General features: G+C 27.5%; 2 protein-coding genes across 4 annotated transcripts; one reads left to right on the forward strand and one right to left on the reverse strand.

The window, feature by feature from the left end:
- On the forward strand, positions 1 to 10,506 carry LOC145202536 (ubiquitin carboxyl-terminal hydrolase 16-like). Of its 2 annotated transcripts, none has more exons than XM_090080955.1 (20): positions 1 to 290; positions 1,932 to 2,011; positions 2,213 to 2,242; positions 2,351 to 2,401; positions 2,741 to 2,838; positions 2,940 to 3,031; positions 3,176 to 3,252; positions 3,423 to 3,470; positions 3,593 to 3,679; positions 3,864 to 3,994; positions 4,417 to 4,504; positions 5,555 to 5,630; positions 5,708 to 5,793; positions 6,465 to 6,521; positions 6,655 to 6,747; positions 7,674 to 7,776; positions 8,175 to 9,055; positions 9,324 to 9,519; positions 9,631 to 9,812; positions 9,981 to 10,506. In XM_090080955.1, the coding sequence occupies exons 1-20, from the start codon at positions 227 to 229 to the stop codon at positions 10,194 to 10,196; spliced, it is 2,736 nt and encodes a 911-aa protein (XP_089937081.1). In that variant the 5' UTR covers positions 1 to 226; the 3' UTR covers positions 10,197 to 10,506. The 2 variants fall into 2 exon arrangements, with proteins under 2 accessions (XP_089937081.1, XP_089937082.1); XM_090080956.1 differs by lacking the exon at positions 1 to 290 and adding an exon at positions 1,606 to 1,727.
- A 3,111-nt stretch (positions 10,507 to 13,617) lies between these two features.
- On the reverse strand, positions 13,618 to 17,879 carry LOC145202063 (receptor expression-enhancing protein 1-like). 2 transcript variants are annotated; one of them, XM_090080976.1, is made up of 10 exons: positions 17,733 to 17,879; positions 16,480 to 16,552; positions 16,314 to 16,390; positions 16,170 to 16,233; positions 15,967 to 16,023; positions 15,760 to 15,873; positions 15,412 to 15,659; positions 15,105 to 15,264; positions 14,851 to 14,930; positions 13,618 to 14,125 (listed from the first exon to the last, which is right to left on the reverse strand). In XM_090080976.1, exons 1-9 carry the CDS (start codon positions 17,762 to 17,764, stop codon positions 14,865 to 14,867), a joined length of 891 nt encoding a protein of 296 aa, XP_089937102.1. In that variant the 5' UTR covers positions 17,765 to 17,879; the 3' UTR covers positions 13,618 to 14,125; positions 14,851 to 14,864. The 2 variants fall into 2 exon arrangements, with proteins under 2 accessions (XP_089937102.1, XP_089937101.1); XM_090080975.1 differs by lacking the exon at positions 14,851 to 14,930.
- Between the last annotated feature and the right edge of the window lie 3,792 nt (positions 17,880 to 21,671).

The following is a 21,671-nucleotide window of genomic DNA, read 5'->3' on the forward strand; positions in this document are numbered from 1 at the left end:
GCTTTAAATCCATGTAAATACTTGAAATAGTAGCACGCTATTTTCAGGTCAGTTATGATGTGAGGTTCTCTGGAGCAATATTTGAATCTAAGTAGGTGAAGAGTTTTATATAATTAACATACTGACGAATATTGGTTTTTGGATTCATTGACGCTTAAAGCCTGCATTGTCATCAGTTGTAACTGGAAGTTAGAAAAAGTTAAGTAACTTAAGTGAAAAAAATACCATGGTTGACAAAATAAAAAAAAAGAACAAAGCCTGCAAGCTTCTTGATGGAAATCAAGAAAATGGTAATTTATGTATATACATGTGTGTGTGTGTGTGTGTGTGTGTGTGTGTGTGTGTGTGTGTGCGTGTGTGTGTGTGTGTGTGTGCGTGCGCGCGCATGAAAAATATTGTTGGGAATATACAATCTACTCTTTCATATCTTGTTATATAAATGCCATTTAGATTTCCAGTTTTAAAGGAACTGCAACTGGCCAGTCTATTATTGCTATAACTATGATATAATTTTTAACTCTTTTTTTAGCATTTTCTTAGTTTCTATTCTAATTGAGTGTGCAGTATTATTGGTAAACAAAACTGAGTGTTCACTGCATTATTTGTTGAAATTCATATTGTTATATTTTTTCTTGGAGTGCCTGATGTAGTTTTTTTTTGTTTGTTTTTTTTTTTGGTTATGGTGCTTCTAGAAAATATAAAACAATTCAGATTTCAAAGTTCCTGTTTTTAAATATGTCATTTTACCAAGACAGAACTAATTAAGAGATAAAAGCTATGTGAACCCAAAATAAGGTTTCAGTAATGATATCATCAAATAATTATAATTCAAGAAGTCTTGTAAATTTAGTTACAACTAATTTTACATGAGTGCAATTGTTTTCTCTATTTTGAAAAGCTGTTATGATTTTACAAATGTTTGTTTAAAAGTGATTGCAAGAACTTGTAGTAGAGCTTCTTTTTTTTAAAAAATTTAAATTCCTCTTCTCTTGAATTAAAATACTTTTTATTTCAAGAGAAGAGGAATTTAAATTTAAGAAGAGAAGGATAGTAATATTGACTTTACATATTGCATTGATAATTCAACAATGATTAAAGATTCATCGTTATTTACTGATATATTTCATTTAATTAAAACATCTAAAAAGTGCCTCAAGATTTAAATCAAAGCTGTTATAAAAATCATTTGTATGATATTCATAACAGCACTGTATTGGATGGAAAAACTCAACTCTTATCTGAAACTTTCTTCTAAAAGTAGTATTTTTCTGATTGACTTTAGTCTATTGAAGCGCAAATTAGAAATATCTGCAAATGTTATTATCTTGGAAAATCAACCAAAATTTAAAAATAACAGCAAATTCTGTCATTGCACTTGTCAAGTTTTTGTTTGATAACACTGTAATTATGTTGCCAATTGAATGGTTATTCAGGAAGCAAAACTCGGCTCCTGGCCAATCAGTACTGTATTTTCTGTATATTAGAAGACAGCCCAAACTGGGCAGACTATTCTTATGACTGCTTAAATCAATTTTATCTGTTTGTTAATTTTTAAACTTATGATAATTTAAGAACTAAAAAACTGATAAAGATATTAAAACAGCATAAATGATGTAGTGTCTGGGTGCTGATAATCCAACTATGATATATATAAATCTTGGTTGTATGTTCTTACAATAAAAAGCATTAGAAAAAAATTGAAATCAGTTGATGAAACAAAAATGAAGGTGGTAGTTAACATTGCTAATTATTAAAACTTTGATATTTTTCATGAATCTTTTTACGTAAATAAATCTTGTGAACTCTTCTCTAAGAGCCAGCTATTTTTTTAACTTTGACTTGATATACTACAATTCAATCACAGAGTTATCTCTGAAAAATTATTGTATTTGGGTAGACATGTTGAAATGTTTTAATAAACCTTTTTTCAGTATGTACTCATGCGAGTAAATCTGTGAAACATGATGCTGTTTGCAATAGTTTTCGGCACATGAAACTTGGCTACTGCAAAGTAAGGCTATTTTTTTATTTTTTAAAATTAGTTCATATTGTATGACAGTAATTTGTCATTCTATGATGATATAAAATTGAACGAAAGAAAGTCACAATTTTATCAAGAGTAACAATTTTTGTACAATCATCAGTTATCAGAGTAATTTGCAGTTTATGTTGATGGAAAGGGAGCTAAGGGGCATTTTTTTTTTTTTTTAAGGACTGTCATGAAAAAGAAACTAAAGAAAAGGTAGTTTACTTATTTTTAAATAATTGCTATGAAAAATTATCTGGGTGGTTTGTATTTTGGCCTCTTTTTTTCGGTGTTTTCTATCTTTGATGAAAAAACTTTTTTCAGGATTCTGAAACAACAATGAGCACATGCATATGTTTGCGATGTGGTTCTCAGGTACATTAAAATTTTTTGTTCAAAAGTGAAAAAACTTATATAAATTTAATCAGTTAATACAGTTTATAGTACAGTATCAATCATAACTGCAGAAATAATTAGAACAGTTATTACTATTAATATTAAAAACATTTTTGGTTGGGATACTACAGCATTTACAGGTGTTCATTTTAAGCGTTTTTCTCTACAATGGTAACCCTTTTTTTAGTTTTTGGAAATTAGATAAAAACTTTGTATCCTGTTTCCTATATAACAGAATATATATTTTATAAATACTGAATATAGATTTTATTTCAAATTTCTTATAAATATTTGTAGATGTTAAATTTTGCATTTTAGTTTTGCAGTAGTCAATGTCCTCATCAACATGCTCTTAAGCATTATAAGGACACGCCATCTCATCCTATTTGTATCAATATTACTACCTGGGTAGTATGGTAATTATGTTTAAGTGTGTTTTCAGAAAATATAAGGTGTTTTTTGAGTTTTCTTTTTTGTTATTTTTGGTTTTAAGTTTTTATGTTGATATGTGTTAAAGGTGTTATGAATGCAATACAGAGGTATCAGAAATCGAAAAGTTCCCTATAGTTAGTAAAACAGTGGACTTCTTAAAAAGGAAAATTATGGCAGGTATAGTTTTAAAATTTTAAAAACATATTCTAAAAATTTTGTTCTTTTTATTTGTATTATCATCCTTTAATTAATTATTTTGGTTTTGTTTATACTAATAGCGTTAATAATTCTAGATTTTTTTTTTTTTTTTTTTAATCTTAGAGAAAAGTCCAAAAAGTAGCTTAAATCTTCATGCTGAAAATGTTCAATCAGTTCTGAAAGGCGAAGCAAATGTTAAGGTTTGCTACATATATGTTAAAGTTTAGTGATGCAATATCTTGCACTACCCAAGTCTAAAAATATTTGTGACTTTCCATATTTTCTACTCTAAAATGCAACAATCTCAAGAAACCACTCTACTGTGATAGCAGCAGTTATCTATTTGTTACAGTTTCTTTTTTTTTTATAGGGTTTGAAGAATCTTGGCAACACATGTTTTTTCAACTCTGTTGTGCAAGTAATGATTGTCTGCCTTTTTTGATTGTTTTTTTCAAGCCAACCATGTTTATTGGTAAGCAAAGGAAGTATGTAAAAATTGCCAATTAAACTTTTTATTTAGAGTTTGTTTTACTCTTATAGAATATGGCTCATCTTCATATGCTTCACGAGAAGTTAGAGTGTTCATTTTATAACAAATCTTACATAAGTTTAAAGTTCGAAACTCAGGTTAAAGTTTTATACTACTATTTACATTAAAATATTGTAGAAAAACTAAAAATATTTATAGTGACCAACCTTTGCTCCTGGCTTAAAACAAAACTTGTGTAGATAACAATTGTATTAACAAGTATTTAAATGAAAAAGAAGAACAAAAAAAGATTAAACTGATAAAGTACTTTTTAAACTTTAGGATTTAAATATTGAAGTAAAAGAATCTCCTGGTTCACTAACATCATCACTGCATGATTTACTTAATGAAATGAATACAAGCTCGTCAAAAATCATTAACCCATCCAAGTTGCTTGCTGAAGTATCCAAGAAGTAATTGTTTAAACGTTATGCAATGTATATATGTAATAGTATATATGTGCATATATTTCATATGTATATATGTAATAAGTATATATGTGATAAGTACTAATAATCTTCAATAAATTCTTCTACTTCATCAGCTCTTAAAGAACTATCTTAAATATGGTTTTTAGTTTTGTCTAAAAGTTAATTATTATTTATATTTATAATTAATGTTTATTATTTTATGCCTGAACCACTTAAAATTTAAAAATTTTATTTTTAAAAAAATTGAGACCATTGATGAAATGTTTTTTATTAATTAAGACTTATATAATTCTTAATAGCTAAATTTGTATTGGAGTTAATACTTAAATGAATTATTTTCTCCAGCATGCAGTTTCTTAGGTTTGGTGCTGTTTATGTTCTGTAGTAAAGTATTTTGTTTTCAGAGCCCCTCAGTTTCGTGGTTACCAGCAACATGATAGTCATGAACTTCTTAGATATCTTCTAGATTCCATTCGTACTGAAGAAATAAAAGTATGATGCTAATCTTGTAATCTCTTTTCTTTTGTTGGTAGATTTTTCAGGCCTGGAATCAGGAATAATTTACAGACAATTTACAAATAACACACCATTTTAATATGGGATTTAAATTCCTTTACAAAGTTTTTCTTTAGCTTTCTCAGCTCATTCATAAGAAATTAAGAGCTAACAAATTCTTATAAATCAAAATTATGTTTTACAGTTATTGCTTAGATTTTTTTTTTTTTGAAATCTCAAAAGTTTTATCCTTTATGTAAATCAAATTATTTTTAAAAGTTTTGGTAATTGCATAAACCTGACATTTGTAAACCAAAAAATGTTTCTTTTTTGAAAGATTCATGTTTTGAGTATTCTAAGAACATTTTATAATACATTGATGGGTTGGAAATAATTTAATAAATTCAATGTAGCAACTTGATGATTTTAATTACTCTTAATCTCCTAATTATCCATTCTTAAGTGGCGTTTTAACTGTTCTTTTAGAAATATAATTTTTTTTCTAATACATTGCTGTCTTTTGATGTATCAATTTAAATTCGGAGAGCCATTGACTTAGTAGTATGTTTTTAATCAAAATCCAGGCCCCATAGATGTAGTAGTTTATGTTATATTAAGAAGAAAAAAAGTAAGAAGTATGAAGCTTTAGAATCAATTCATCTTACTTCTATTTCTAACATAAAATATGTTAGCTCTCCACTATACATACATCACTTGAGCATTAGCAGAATTTAGTACTAGTGCCATATAAACAAGGCTTTGCTTGATTAATAAACAGTCAGTGTAATGTTAACTTACTAAGTGAGGCTTGATCAATATATAATATTTGTTCTCGCATCTACCATTTTGCAGTTAAATGTACATTTGTAAAACAAACCTTACAGAAGAATTTCTCCTAAAAAAGCTAAAATATTTCATACAAGAATCATATACCTTTGATGGTTTAGGCTTGCAAGTATATTTGCCTTTTTTGAATTTATTTTTTGTATTTTTTATCTATTTTTTTTTTTTTTTAAACAAAAAAAATAAAGTATGCTATATGTTTAGAGACTGGAAACAAGTTTAAAAGAAGTCCTCTCACCTTTATCAAGTTGCACTAGCAAAGTTAATGATGCAATAAAAAGTAAGACTTTAGCACTATTTCTTTAGGATAGATTTTAGTTTATATAGCCCTAAGTTTTTTTCAAACATGATTTTCAGCTCATTTAAAATCTGTCAAGACCCATATTGATGAAGTATTTGGTGGTGTGTTTGTATCTACAATATGCTGTCAGCAATGCAAAGAAGTAAGCATTTATGATTAAAAATCAAACTTCAAAATAAATTCTATAGTATTGTTGAATTTTTTCTTATTTTTTTAATTTAAAGTTTAATTACTTGATCAAATTGAATCTCGTTCTATTAGAAGAGCTTGTACTGTTTTAAAAAGGAAGGTTCTTGCTAATTTAAAAGTAAATATGTTTAATTTTAACTAGGCTGCTCGAATGCCAACTTCATTGTGTAATGTAGAATTTCTGCAACAAAAAATGACACCTTTATTTAATCAATATTAAAAACAGCAAATAAGTATTAAATTGAAATGCATTTTAGTTAAGGTCCTGCAAATCAATAGTCTACAATTAGTTATATCAAATCACATATCTATTGATTGATAAATTTGAGTGGTGTTTTACCATTAGGAAGTTTCTCTTCTGACCTATCTAAATAGACTTTTCTTTCTAAAAGGTATTACTCTAAAAACTGCAATTAGTTACTTACTGCTTTTTTTTTGCTTTAAAAAACTGATTTTATGTTTACTAATCATGTGTGTTACACACAAATGTTTGATTGTAAGACATAAATTCATCCTTGACTGTCATAACTCTCTCTCTTTTTTATTCTATGTAATTAAAAATTATAATTTAAACTTTATTGGTGGTTTTCAAAATATTTTTACTATTTTGCTTTTTCTTAATAGAAGTCAAAAGTTTATGAAGAGTTCTTAGATCTATCATTACCGGTTTCAACAGTTGATGTAGGTTTTAAATATTAGTTTATTATGTTTTGTGTCACTTTTTGATAGCTTTACATTTTTAAAACCAAGTTTCTGTTTAAAAAAATATTTTTATATTAAATATATTTACTGACTTTAATACAAATTTGTATAGAATCCCAAAAAAGAAAAAAAATCCAACGTAGCTTCTAAAGATGAAACGTTAAGTAAACACCATCAAAAGATGAAAGTGAAACAAGCGCGAAAGGTATTTTGTAAAGTATTAAAAATCATACCTTTTTTTTTTATCATGTAAAATATTAAAAAACTTGGTTTTTGTATCTTAAAAAGCAAATGTTTTTCTACATAGTTGTTTCAGTAAGTTATTTTAAAAAGTAGTGGTGTCAAATTTACATTTTTGGTTGTAAATTATTTCTGAGTTTTATTTGTTGTAAAACCTTCCTATTTTTTAATACTCTTTGATAATGTTAAAAAATCTAAATTTAAAGATCCCTCAATTTAAATGAGTATTGCTTCATTGTGTAGAGCTTGACTGTCTTCTGATAATGTAAATACTCTGTCTCAGTGATCAGTGTATTTATGTGTTTTCTTTTGGTGAAATTATGATAAGTAATAACTCTATTACACTATTACAATAAAACATGATAAGTTGTAGCTTTTATAAAGTATGATAAGTTCATCAATGTTATTTTCACTAAATAGTAAAAGTTTTTAAAAATGTATGTAATAACCTTTTTTCAATAAAGCAAGCAGATAAATTTGTATTGTATTTTTTATTTCACTAATGTGTCATGTTTTTTCTGGCAAAGGTTGTGTTTCATTGAGATATTTTTTTCTGCCTAATGAAGTTACTCAAAAATTCACAAAATTACTATAAATAAATTTATATTAAACAACAGATTTGACTAAAGCAGAGTTTTTTGCAGAAATTTCTAAAAATCTCAGTTAAATTTCATCAAAAATTAGTCCTTTTAAAAAAAATAATGATAATAATTTATAAAATTGTCTCAGCATAAAAAATGATATAATAGTCATGAGTGTTATGTTTTAATAATTCTTTTGATATGTACAAACATCAATGTGTTACAAGCATTAACTTGTTATAACTTTATGGTTTATGGTATATCGTATACAGGTCGAGATTTATAGTTTGTGTGTAATAATCTATTGTAGGTTAAAAGAAGTAGAAATCGTTCACAAAGCAAGTCAGAAAACAACACCCCGAATAAAGAAGCTGATAAAAGTTTAGAAGCAACAAAAAATGATGAAAGTTTACGTAGGTCACTTTTGTAATAGTTTTTTTTTTTTTTTGACTTAAATTGCTGGTCAAAAATTAAATGATGTGTATTTTATTAAAAAAAAAAACTTCTTGAACTTTTTTGTTTCTTTACATTTAAAATTTTTTACTTGTATCTTGCTAGATCAAAAAGCATCTTGTACACTAACGAATTACTACCTCCCCTTTCTCTCTCTCAAAGTTTTTCTTTGAAATTTATTTCACTTCACATAATAGTACTCTTTATATAATCTCTCTTAATCAACTTCTTTACATAAAATCTTTTAATCAACTTGATCTCATTAGGTTTTTAGTTAAAAAAAAATTATTTTTTGTTATGAATTATTTTTATTTTACTTCCATCTTCTAGTAATATTTTTATATTCTGTAATTCTTAGAAACTCTTCCTTCAGATGATTGTAAACCAGAATCACAGGAGCAAAATAACTTGACAAGATCGCTTTCTAACAATGAAAACAAACACTCAGAAAATGAAAATTGTAGTAGTTCAGAGCATTGCACAATGTCCTTTCTCACAGAAAAAACCATTGCACATGAAAACACTGGAATTAAAGATAGTAATGTTGATAGATCAGATGATGTTTTGCAGATAAACAATCTTGTTGAACAGGACTTAAACTGTGAAAGTAAAAATCTAAAAAATCCTTGCTGTTGTTGCAGTTTATCAGTGAAAATGGAGAATAGATGCTTTATCAGTGAAAATGGAGAACAGATGCTCGGTCAAAAGGAACAGATGCATCCAGATGCAGCCTGTTCTAACTACCTGTGTTTTGAGTTAGTTGAAAGAAATGAAAATGATCAAGGCAGTATTAATGGTGCTCCCCATAAAACTTGTGAACACTTTAATGTTGATGGTGATTACTCATTAAACTCTTTTAAAGAAATCCTATCTGAGGACACTAAGAAGAGAGATAGTTTGGAGTATTCTTCTGGTGACTCAAAAAATAACATCACTGCTGACCTTAATTCCACCTTTTTTCAACACAAAAAACTTACTTCTAGTGTTTGTAGTGAAGGTGGTTATGAATCCCTAGATTCTACTAATGACATGATTCCTGCTTTTAGTGAACTGCAAATAGATGGCAGTGAACCATACTGCAAAGTAGATCTTATAATGAGCTCTGGTAGTGATTCTGGACGAGGATCCACAAACTCTGTTGACAAGGATGTCAAATGCAACGAGGATGAAAAAGTTGTCGACCTTGAGCATATTCATTTTAAAGAAAATCATTTTTCTCACGAAGTTGAAGATGATGAGGTTTTATTTTTTAATATATATTTTTTATTTTTTATTTATTTTTCTTTATATTTTTATAATTATTGTTATTTCTTATTGAGCTTTTATTTTTTTAATAAATTTTTGATATAGTCATATTTTTACTATTTTAAATATTATCAAACGTTAGTTACATGATAAGTTAATTTTAATTGTGTAAATAGTTTAGCTTTATTTTTAACAAAAATGTTATTAACTATTATCTATGTTAGTAAATACGATTCATTCATAGTTTTACTTATTACTTAAGATTTCGTTAAAAAGTGAAAATTCATTTGGTGAAGAAGAGCTCCAGACAACTCTTGCACCGGCTTATATTGTGAAGCCAAATGATAACTCTATTGAAGGCATCCTACAACAGTTTTTTAGTGTTGATATACTAGACGGTGCAAACAAGTTCTTGTGCGAGCATTGTGCAGGCACCAAAAGCGACGGAAGACAAAAAGGTTGAGTAAATAAAGTATTAATTTTCAAAGCACTTGATTTATCTCTTATTTATTTATATTTATTTATCTCTTATTTTTTATCCGTTCGTCGATTGTGAGCTTTTGTTATAGGTAAAGAAAAAGTGTTTACGGTTGCTACGAAACAACTTTTAGTACAAAAATTACCAGCTATACTCACTCTACATTTAAAGAGATTCGAACAAGTCGGCGGAGGAAGATTGAGAAAGATAACAAAATTTGTAAAGTTTCCAAAAGAGCTGAACATGGCGCCGTTCTGCTCTAGTTTTTCTGATGTAAGTTGATGTTGCACTTATATGTCTATGTTTGAGTGGTAAGTGTTCTCTTTTCATGTTTCACGGCCTTTCGCTCAATAACGATAAAGCTCCAGACGACCTTATTTAATGGATATTTATATTTATGATAAAGTATTTATAGTTAATGTTTTGTTTAACTGTTTTTAGTGTGAAAAAGACGGATTAAAATATAATTTATCGGGTTTGATAGAACACTCCGGTGGTTTACATGGCGGCCATTATGTTGCATATGTTAAAACAAAAAGTGATCAGAAAAATCGATGGCATTGTGTTAGTGACTCAGATGTTTCTCACGTTTCTGAAGAGCAGGTTTTGTCAAAACAAGCCTATCTGCTTTTTTACGAACGAACAGTGCAAACGTAAAGCAGATTTTTTATTTAAATTTAAACGTAATTGGTTCTCAAGCTCGTGCACTTTTTACGTATATGCGATCAATTTAGTATCGTTTACGAGTTGAAATAATAGGATAAAATATTCGTATTCGCTTTAGAGTGGTTTCACGCTAATATTTTTAATACAGTTTGTGACGTTCGTTTTATATATTGTATTTTCACTAAGTTATTTATCGAACATTGTCAGACCGAATTAATTCATATCGAGATTTTTTTTAAATTTATTTTAGCATTTTTGATATTTTCGTGATAATAAATATTAATTTTTACATTATTACAAATAACGTGTAAAACTTGACTTGACCAACATTGATTTATCTAGGGCTTCCATAGCAGGGGAAATAAGAATACGAAATTAGGAACCATGAGGAATGGAAAAATGTTGCAACAGCGGACTTTTTTTTAAAAAAAATTAAAAAAATTAAAAAACTCTTAAGGCATATAATTTAATGAAAAACAACTTAAAGAAATATTTCTATAATTTAATTAGTTGTAAATGTTTTATATCCTCATGAGTCATATCAATGTGTATGCATGCATTCATATTGGTGTGTTTGTGCAACCAAATATTGAGAGCGATGTGTCAGAAGAAACGAAATAAGATTTTCAAAAATGAGGTTTTATTTTTAGAATAATAAAAAAAAAAAAAAACGTTCAAGGTTTTATTCATAAAAATGAAATAATGTTTTCTATCGATAATATTTTTGAGAAAAATGCTATTTGAGGGTCACCCTCATAAGAAGTATTTTTATTATTAATCTAAATCCCACTCAAAATTTCAGGGTCGTTCGAACAATATTTTCAGAGTCTCTCAAGCGCTTCACATTAACGGTGTATATTTTAATTTTTTGGTATTGTGTTGTGTATATTAAAAAAAAAAAAGTATTATGCAAGCTTTTGTATTTCATTCAATGTTTCTTTTTTTAACTATAATAAATGTATGCTATTTGATATTTACTACATATATAATACAGTTTAATACCCGAATAAAACGAGTTAAGCATAATTGCAGCAGGAAGTTACAATACACAATTCTATTTTGAAAAAACGTAAAACTGTTTTTCAAAATAGACTTGCGTATAAGACAAATGATTCATCATTAGTATTAATACTGTTCTCCTAACTATTCACTATTTTCAGCAACTTACATTTATTGGAGACTTCAATTAAGCAAAACTTCAGCTTTTTTGAAGAAATAACTATGACAAACTGTGTTGGTGGTCTCAAAATAATGCAGCCCCATTGCTGCTAATTAAAACGAAAGTTAGTGACACTTTGTTATAAATTATTTTCGTTTTTTGAATAATATAAAAGATTTAAAATGAGTTGCATAATAAAAAGTCTAAAAGAATCAACAACAACAAAAAATTGTCTAAAATCCAGTTTATTATTTCGTCAGACTTGTTTTTGCTAACTCTTTGCCGCTATAGAAATTCAATTATGTACGAATGCAAAAACGAGCCACTCGTCTCGTGTTGACGATGCAACTTATTTTTCGCTAATAACCACGTTTTCTTAATAATCTGAGTGTATACAGTTAGGTCATTGAGATCCACAAAGTTATTTTGGATTTTTTATTCATAAAAATAAATACTATTTGAAATTTATGATATTTCATCATAAGATGACCGACAGATATTCGACTACCAGGTAAAATCGATTGATCTAATATAGGAAGTAGTATTTCTCGGCATCTGAATGTCGTTCTACGGTTCTTATATCCAATAAACTTGTCGATATTGAGCATTATGATATTTCCGTTGGTTATATTTTGATTTGTAAATCTCGGCATCTATTAGATTGCCAACCTCATTTAAGTAGTCGACTTATTGCGGGTTTGTAAATATTGTTTGAAAATTTCTAACACAAAATTACACCAGTCTATAACGGTTTTCTGGAGAGACGAAACTCCCGAGTGATTTATACCTGTGTAAAATACAATATCGATCAGCCATTTTTGAAAGTAATGCTTCTGGCGTAAGAATAAAAACGAAGCATCTGCATTTGGGTTTTTCGGTTTTTAACGAATAGTAAAGAATAAAGCACAAACTTCTATATCGGTTGAAATAAATCGAATTTAAAATAATTTATGTATTTAGATTTACAAACCAATAAGATTTCTTTTTAAAAATTGCAATACCTTGCATATCTCGTGTTATTTTCAACTCTTCTTTCGTGTTATTTTCAACTTTTACTTTCAACTCTTCAAGATGTTGCGCAAAATTGTACGTTGAATTAATGTTTGTTTGATTAAAACCGTTAAAGTGCTTTTTATGACAAATTTATGTATGAAGAAATTTGTCACACTATAAACTCTGCTGTTTTAAATGCATGAAGAATTCGATTGCAAAAAACTTCAGAAAGTTCGAAGTATCTCAAAAGACTGAGTTTGAAGTTAGTTACTATTAGTTACTATTTGTTGCTATTCGTTAAAAACCGAAAAACCAAACGCCGATGCGTAATAAAATTTAAACGAAGGGGAAAGGGGGGGGGGGGTATCCGTCGAGAGATTTGATTTAAAAGTGGAACAGATGACACCATCGTTTTTTCTTTGGAGATCTTTGAGATCCGATCGGATTTACATCATTCACGTCAGATCATTATTTTGATTTGTCATCATGCATTTCTCAATTAATTTATTGATGGACTTCTGATCAGTGAAATGCAGTTTCCGAGAGATTGTTTTTTAAAAAAATTTGAAAAAAAGAATTGATTCAGATCGTAATAAAATTAAATAAACCATTGTGATTTATACGTGTGGGTTTGTGGAAGTCGTTTAATCGAATATACGAAAGTCTGGATAAAGAATTTTTAATTGATTTTAATCGAAATAGTTTTTCAAAGGAGCAAATTGCAATGGAAACCAGTTAAAAAATAAATCCCACCCTTTCGTAAAATAAATTGTTAGGAACCGAGCCGAAAATAATAGAAAGTGAAATGCCGAATCTTGGTCAAGAGAGCGAAAATACCCGTTCTGCGTAAATTAACGTTAACCTTCGATCAATTCTTATATCATACTGTAATAAGTCAACTTCTGCTGTTTTTTCACAAAAATAAAACGAGATCTCGTGCGAGAATCTGAGATTTATTTTCAGTAATAAGTATGTTTGAAATATATCAAATATTTTGCCAAGATAAAATGGAAACAAAGTCTTTTCTTGGAAGCAAATAAAATGTTGCTCTTCATATTCAGCTTTAATCTTCTCAATAATTTAAAACTGCACCTTGACTCAAATTTTTACCAAAACTTTTCCTTTAACAGGCGTTTTTTTTTAAACACAAATTTCATTTTGTTAAAAAGATCGCTTGCAGAACGTTTTAGTCTGCAAACCTAAAAATTTTCATTTTAACGTTTTAGCAATTTGCAGGATTTCATGAAAGAAACTATGATATTTTCTTCTAAGATGAGACAAACTGATAGTTTTCTTTATAAATATTACACGACTTATAACAAAAAGTGTCCCAACTAAACAACTAAATAATAGTTACAAACAGAGTTATTGTAAAAAATGATTAAAGCCATAATGCTTGCAATAAAAATTATCCTAAATATACAAATAAAATCCATTTCCAAACGCTTATCGATTACAGTACAACCAAATATTACAATAAATAAGAGATGTACCTTTCAAAACTTAATTACAATAAAAAGAAATCGGGAAATCAAACAAAAAACATTTTTATACAAAGTTTATCATTTTAATTTTTTATCAGCCAGAGCTTTGATGGTTAAAAAAACGATGTTCAAGTCAACTACAACGTACTTGGTACATAGTATATCCTTTATCATATTCGTGGATTTAGTAGGGATCCATAGTTGCTTCTAATATCAACGTAAGAACGGTAATGGTCACCGTATCCAATACCTCTTTTATCAGGATTGAAATTTGTAGGCAACGTCTGTGAAAAATAATATTTGGAAAAACTATTAAAATCTTTAATAAAAACGATTAACATAGTGAGCGATTAACGTAATGAACGATTTACGAAGTTTTTTAAAAAATTTAAATGAGCAAGAAAAGAAAAAACTTTTTTGCATCATCTTCGCACACTAAAAAGATGAAAGCTATTTTTGTACTATTTTTTAATTTTTATAAAAAGTATCTTGATAGATGATTTATTTAAATATGAAACAAAAAATTTTTTTCAATGCAAAACAAGAAAAAAAAAATCAGTAAAAAAAAAAGACGATTTCAAAACAGACTGATCATTTTTAATTTATTACAAAGATACTCGATGTTAAAGACTATTTTCTAGTTGTGCAGATTGTATATCTGTATATCAAAGTATCTTTAATAAATTACAGTTGATTTAAATATTTTTATCTGTTCATAAAACATTCAAATCATGCCCTTTCCCCCTCCTCTTCCCTGTGTATACTATTTAAGCAATTTAAAGTAACTTCAATGTAATAAATCCAAAACTAACCAAATTTAAATAAAGTTAAATAACATTACAAAAAAAAAAAGCTAGATAATTAATTACTGCTAACACTACAAAGTAAAAAAGGTCAATCATGTGAGGAGGCTAAAAGCTCAGATTACAAATGTTTGTTATAATCTGAGATAATAAATAGCACCTTTGTATCTCAACTGCTTTCACCAAAGTCAAATCGAAAAACGCACCTGTAAATTAGTCACTATAAGTTAGTCTGTCTTTTATCTGTACGCTTTTGTCTATGAGCAGTTCGATTTGTAGGCATGGACTAACGTAAGAAGTGAACATCATTGAATATAATGTAAGTATATTTACAATGCTTAATATAATAAATATATAATCCCAATATATCTTTTTGTAAATTTCACAGAGAAGTCAATGAAGTTAATAAAGTCTTGTTATTCAGGTTTTAGATCTTAAGCAAAAGTAAATTTCAACTTACTTCATAAATGGGCTTTTTTGGTTTTCTTGCCCGTGGAAGAGTGTTAGAAGAGTATGCATAGTTGGTTGTTGACAATGGTTTATACAAGTCACCATTTGCTTGTTCTACATATGGCTCATCATTATTAGAGACTGTGTGAAGTGTTTCTTGTGAAAAATCCCTATGTATTAAATATATATTTTTAATAAAATGTTACAAAAACACAGCTCATTTTTAGATAATTTAGAGCTTTATCTTTACATTAACTCAGCAACAGTTAGTAAATAGATAAGACATGTTTTGACACAAAATTTGAAACATCACCTACATTTCAGACTGACTCAATAAGATAGCTCTTTGAAGGTTCCTTTCTTCTTCCTGATGGTCAATAAGAAGTGGGTATTGAGATTGTAAAACATCTACATCATTCTCAGGATTGTAATTTGGATTAACAGGAGGCTGCTGACCACTGTACCATGTTGAACGCTTACTTTCAGAAGCATCAACATGATCTACATCACGAAGTTCTTGCATGCTGTTGTAACGACGAATCGATTCTAAAATTTGGTATTGACCCTATAAAGAAAAAAAATTTATAAAGTAGCATCAAATATAAAAGTAAAAAAAATAAATCTGAGAAGGGAACCATTTTAACAAAAAATTTAACACAGTTTACTGTTAATGCTGTTTTCACTAAGGTATCTGTAGCAACACTGAAACCCTTTTTCCCAACATCAACTAAAGTTGCATAGCTGCTTTTCTGTGCACGTGCAATATAATGATCAATATCCTATATTTCAGATAATTTTAAAAAGTTGAATAAAAATTAGTCAGTTCAAATATCAGTATGAGATTTATAGAAACTATAAACAGAAAATTTTACTTTTTCATGTTTTTGAAGTCTAGGATGTACAAATTTACGATATAATATACTTGATCCCTGTTATAAGAGAAAAAAAATTATGATGAACAAAATATTCTTATATAAATAATGGTACAAAAAGCATGAAAAATTATGATGAACAAAGGAAACATGATTTTTTATACTTTTTTTAAACAAACAGAGAAAAGGGATGAAATGCCTACCTTAGTTGCAGGAGACAACAGCCAAATGATAAAAACAATTTTAATTTCATAATACAATGGTAACCTAAAACATACACAAATAAAAGATACCACCAGAAAAAGTTTCACTGCTAATTTTTCAAAATGCCATGCTAAACACCTTACCAAGATAAAAACACATCTGCAAATGTTTCACCAGTTGTAAAGAAAGCAAAAATGATCCAATACATCATCCATTTAACCTGGAAAAGAGAAACCTTTAAAATAAACAAAGTCCTAACAATAATAAAGTCTTAGAAAATTTACAAACTATTTGTAATTTCAAACTTACATATTCTCGAACATCTTTATTTTTAACGGCTTTATATGAACGATAGGCTGGATACAAAGTCCCAAACACCATCCTAAAAATCAGTTTAGTGAAAAGACTTTAAACACAATCACTAACCAAACAATTATAACAACAGCAATTGTTGCAATACATAAAAATTACAATTGTCAGCATAACCCATCTCATTCATTATCAGATTGCTTGCTGAATGTAATTTAGGTGCTTTTTTTAGTAGAGCAACAGCAAATTTTTTGAAAAAGTTCCCATTTTAAAAAGTTTTCTATCTACAAGAACAGGCAGTATTGCTGAAAAGTAAAGTAAAAAGTAAAGCAAGGTTACTAGTGAATTCATTCTAAAAGTGTCTGCACTGTTCACCTTTTTCAAAAAATGTTTGAACAAATTCAGCAAAGTTCAAAGTGATATTGCAGCAAACAAAACTATAAACTATTACTATTACTTTAGGCTTTATAGCATTTATAAAAGCTAAATGGGTAATTATTTGCATTAAATAAACCAAACTTATTTAACTTCCACTTATAGATAGCATGGTAGGAACTAAATAGGTTAAAAATATGAAAATGTAATTATCTATTACTTGAAAGTTTTTTATAATACTAAAAAAAAAACATATTTTAAGGTATGTGAAATAAAAATTAAATCTAAAGATCAACAATTTGTACATAAATAAAAACTATTCCACAAATTAGTTTAACAGGTAACAACTGATTTATATTATGTAATAACTTAAATTGTGCAAAAATATATATTATATTACTAGGAAAAAAAAGCTAGGTATAGTATGACCATATGGCCACATTATGGTTTGCAGTAATATTATATACTTTCTTAGGTCTATAAGAAATTTGAAGTTAGGTGAAACCTTAACTAGAAGAAAAAAATGTTTTGTTAAAACAAAATTTGATACGGACCTAACACATTATTACAACATATTTTAAATCCAAGATAGTTATTATGGTACATATCTGCTAGATGCAGATACTAAGAAAGATAGATATAATAATATCTATCTAGATATAAGTAGCCAGTCTAGATCTATTAGTAGTCATTTTCTTAAGCAAATTTATTCTTGTTGTATGCAATTATAAACTAAAATTTTTACTCATTTTTAAAAACGTTTTTTTATCTTTAAATTCGTTTTATCTATATTATATAATTAGTGTAGCTAAAGAAAGAGAAAAAATAGAGGTGAAAAAAAAAAAGAAAAAGAAAAAGTGAATTTATATTTGACTTACATAATAACTTTGGACAGTAACGCAGATATCATGTTATTTTGTAATCTATATAATTTTTTAAAACTAAAAAAAACTTATATATTTAAAACTTCAGTAAGAAGCATTGACCAAAAATCAAGTACGCGTCAATTGATTTATCTGATTTGATTAGCGCTTTCGTTTTTAAAAAAAAAAAAACACGAACACTCTCCATCAAATGTACATTATATGGTATGAACTTTTAATTCACAGGAAAATTGAAAATAAGTAAGAGGAAAATATATTTGATGGTAGGTGAAATCATTATAGTAAATTACAAAGAGTTCATCAAATAAAATCTATAAAATTCAATAGAGTATTAAACATGCATTAAAGATTAATAAAAATTTTTAAAACTTTATTTAAAGACATTTATGTATATAAGGTAAAATTAAATGATTTATAATTTTCGATTATTCTTGTCATAATAAAGTTAAAGGATATTTCAGCTAATCGTTATTTGTATAACTTTTTTTTATCTAATAAAAGAGTATATTCTTTTATTAGATAAATTTAAATCAAATTTAAAACGAAAATGATTTCACTATTAGTACAATCCAGACATATCTATAATAGTTAGAATTATTTACGAAGAGAAAATGAACAAAAAAATAATTTATTGAGTTATATAACTTCAACAATAACGTGGAAACCATGACATTTGTAAAACTATGCAATAAAATGATGTACTCAAATAAACGAATATTTAAAAATGTAATTAAATGAATATCTAATATATTCAACAAATAACTCATTTATTTTTTACATTTTTTTTACTACTTTTTTATTTTAGAATATATACACATATATAATTACTAATTACAAACAACGTATTCACCATAATTCAATCTCATCCTAAATTCCACCACCGTCAAGAAGAAATAAAGAATTAGCCGGTTGTTGTGGCAAATGCAGGATTGACAAAATACGCGATAATCTATTCCAACTTCCCATTGTAATAAAAACCAGGAAAAGTTTTCGAAAATACGAAGTCTTGTTTAAAATGCGGAATATTATCTTAAACGCGGAGTATTATTTAAAACACGAAGAGTGTTATTAAAAACACGGAGTGTTATTAAAAACACGGAGTGTTATTAAAAACACGAAGAGTGTTATTAAAAACACGAAGAGTGTTATTAAAAACACGAAGTTTTATTTTAAACGCGGAGTGTTATTTTAAACACAGAGTATTATTTAAAACATGAAGTGTTGATTTAAACGCGGAGTATTATCTAAATTGGAAAAATACGAAAAGTCCAAATTTAATATTTTTACTTAAGATTGGTAACACTTGTAGATAACGAAGTAAAGATAGCTATATTTATCATAAAAACAAAATTAAGTCTCTACCAGTTCAAGTAGTAAAATTAAGATAAAGAACAATACTACATCCCAAATACTCTGCGATTGTTAACCAAATTACCGTTTCTTTATAAAATTTGTTCGAAGCAAACTTTGTGTTTTATGATTAAATTTTATTATTAAGTTTAAAGAATGATCTCCCTTAGTTATATACATAGGATTCTTTTAAAAACGATTCAGAGATAGCTTCCCTAATTGAAAAACGACAAACTGCTAAATAGTAAATGTTTAACAAGTGTTATTTCGACCTGATATTTAAAATACTTTGGAGCTGTTCATTTTACCGAAGCTTCACTATAATGAAAAAAAGTCATAAAATAGAAAAAATCTATTTAAGGAACAGGCCAGTCTAACTAAGTGCAATCTAACTTGATTTAATCAGGTTCCCACCTACAACGGTGTAAATAATACGTTCGTACATTTAATACGCAAAGACAAGCTTGTAAAAAAGCAAGTTTGTAGATAATAAAAAATGAAAAGAAAATAGTGTCTAATTTTTGCATTACCATTTATATTTGAAAGTAGCATAAATACATTGATAAATGAACAGATTTTCAAAATATAATGTAATAAAGGTATAAGAAAAATGTGTTCGCACATTGATGTTTTGTTGATATAATATTTTCGTATAACAATAAAGTTAATTGACATTTTTTTAAGATATCTTTTATGTGGAGCATATGATGGATGTTGTAAAGTAGACATTTCTTCATTACGCTGTTGGTTTTCTGATCGTTTTTTTGCTGAAAGTAAAATCAACTTTGCAATCCAAGTTTTTTTTGCAATTTGAAAGAAATTTTTCCTTAAAATGTCCAAATATATTTCTTTTTGTCATAATTTGATCAATAAGTACTAAATTTCAATAAATATGGATTTTTGTTTAAGAATAAAATGATTGTCCCGTTCACTTAATGGTTTTTCTGAACGATGTTTGTTTTCAAATTGATTTTCATTCTTGTATCTTTTTACTTTGAACTGTACTTCGTTGCCTTCCAGAAATGTAAGCAATATATTTTAATGATTTGCCTTCATTATGAAAAGTATTATAACTTTTCGTTGTTCGCCTTTTCGTTTCTTTAAATTGATAACACTTCGGCATTTCTCTGATTTTTTCGATGTACGAACACATATTTCCCATATCTTTATCGTATTATTTTTTGAAAATCTGTTCATTTATCACAGTATACACGTTACTTTCAAATATAAATGGTAATGCAAAAACTAGAAACTATTTTCTTTTCATTTTTATTATTTACATATTCATTTTTGTAAGCTTTCTTTGTGTACAATAATTTCCATAATATTTATTGAATGTACGAACACATTGCAGTGGATCACTGTAGATGTGATGAAAATTTTCTTGATGAAAGAAAATTGATTTTTTGATCAGAGTAAATTAAATTTTTCAAAATACTGGCTTATCACTTATTCATTTTATAACTTCCAAATGCTGGCTTTTTTATAACTTTCTTATTATACATTACTCTATTACAAAATAAACCTTTCAATGATTTTAATTCTAAATAACCAGTAAACAAACTGCTACAGCTTTCTTACTTGGAATCGACATTATGAAAAGCAAATATTTATATGATAATTAATTCAAACACATGGCAACGAATACAATAAGAAGCTTTATGATTTTGAGCTCAACATAATCTTTCTGACTCTCTTCATCGCATGATTTGATGTCACTTTATCATATGGCAAGAATTTGGTAAAGTTGGTATTATTGCAATAACTTTACGAGTAAAAGGGGTGTTTAATTTCTATGATTCTACATTTTCAGAATACATTTCCAAAATCGTGATTTCTTCCTAATAATATCGATTCTCAAGATTAAGTAGGTTTTTTCGTATACATTTTTGCAGAATGATATTATTTGACAAGGTAAATATAAAAAATTTTAAAAATAAGTATAATAATATTTAAACAGTCTATTTTCATATTTTGATTGAAAACAGACAATTTCCTATAATGATTTTAAAGTGCTTAACAGCTATGAAAGAGATCTGGTGCTCAAGTAGAAAGGAGGGCAAAAGATGAAAAGCAGCAAGAATTCCATAGGAATCTATTATCCATAAAAGTACGTCATCTTTAAGACGTGGACTCTATTATTGGGAATTTTTATACAGGATTTTTATAAACTTCATCTTAAAATAAATTAACACTGCTATCGATGTTTGTCCTGTATGAAAAAAAATAAGCATTTGAAGTAAGCAAACACTTATAAGAATGAAAAATGAGTATTTGGGCATGTCATACTCAATAAGTGTCAAAAGTGGTATTTGAAGAGTGATTTTATTATGGTTTGAGCTTTGTTAAGAAATATTTAAATCAAACTCATTTTGATAAATAAAAATTTATATAAAAGTCACTTGAAAAATACGCAAACCGAAAAAACTACACGTTTTCCCATACTTTACTGAACAATAGTAAAGTTCAACAAGCACACTTAGTTATTAAAACAACTGCACTAACTACTAGACATGTAGACTGCTTTATTTGTCAAGTTTCTTGCAAGCTTTTTAGCTGTGATTGCTGTTGTTTTACAGTGAA

The sequence above is a fragment of the Hydra viridissima genome, unplaced genomic scaffold, assembly GCF_058129835.1.
Source record: "Hydra viridissima isolate aposymbiotic clone 2 unplaced genomic scaffold, HvirCarnegie_v1 scaffold_3, whole genome shotgun sequence".
NCBI classification, from domain to species: Eukaryota; Metazoa; Cnidaria; class Hydrozoa; order Anthoathecata; family Hydridae; genus Hydra; species Hydra viridissima.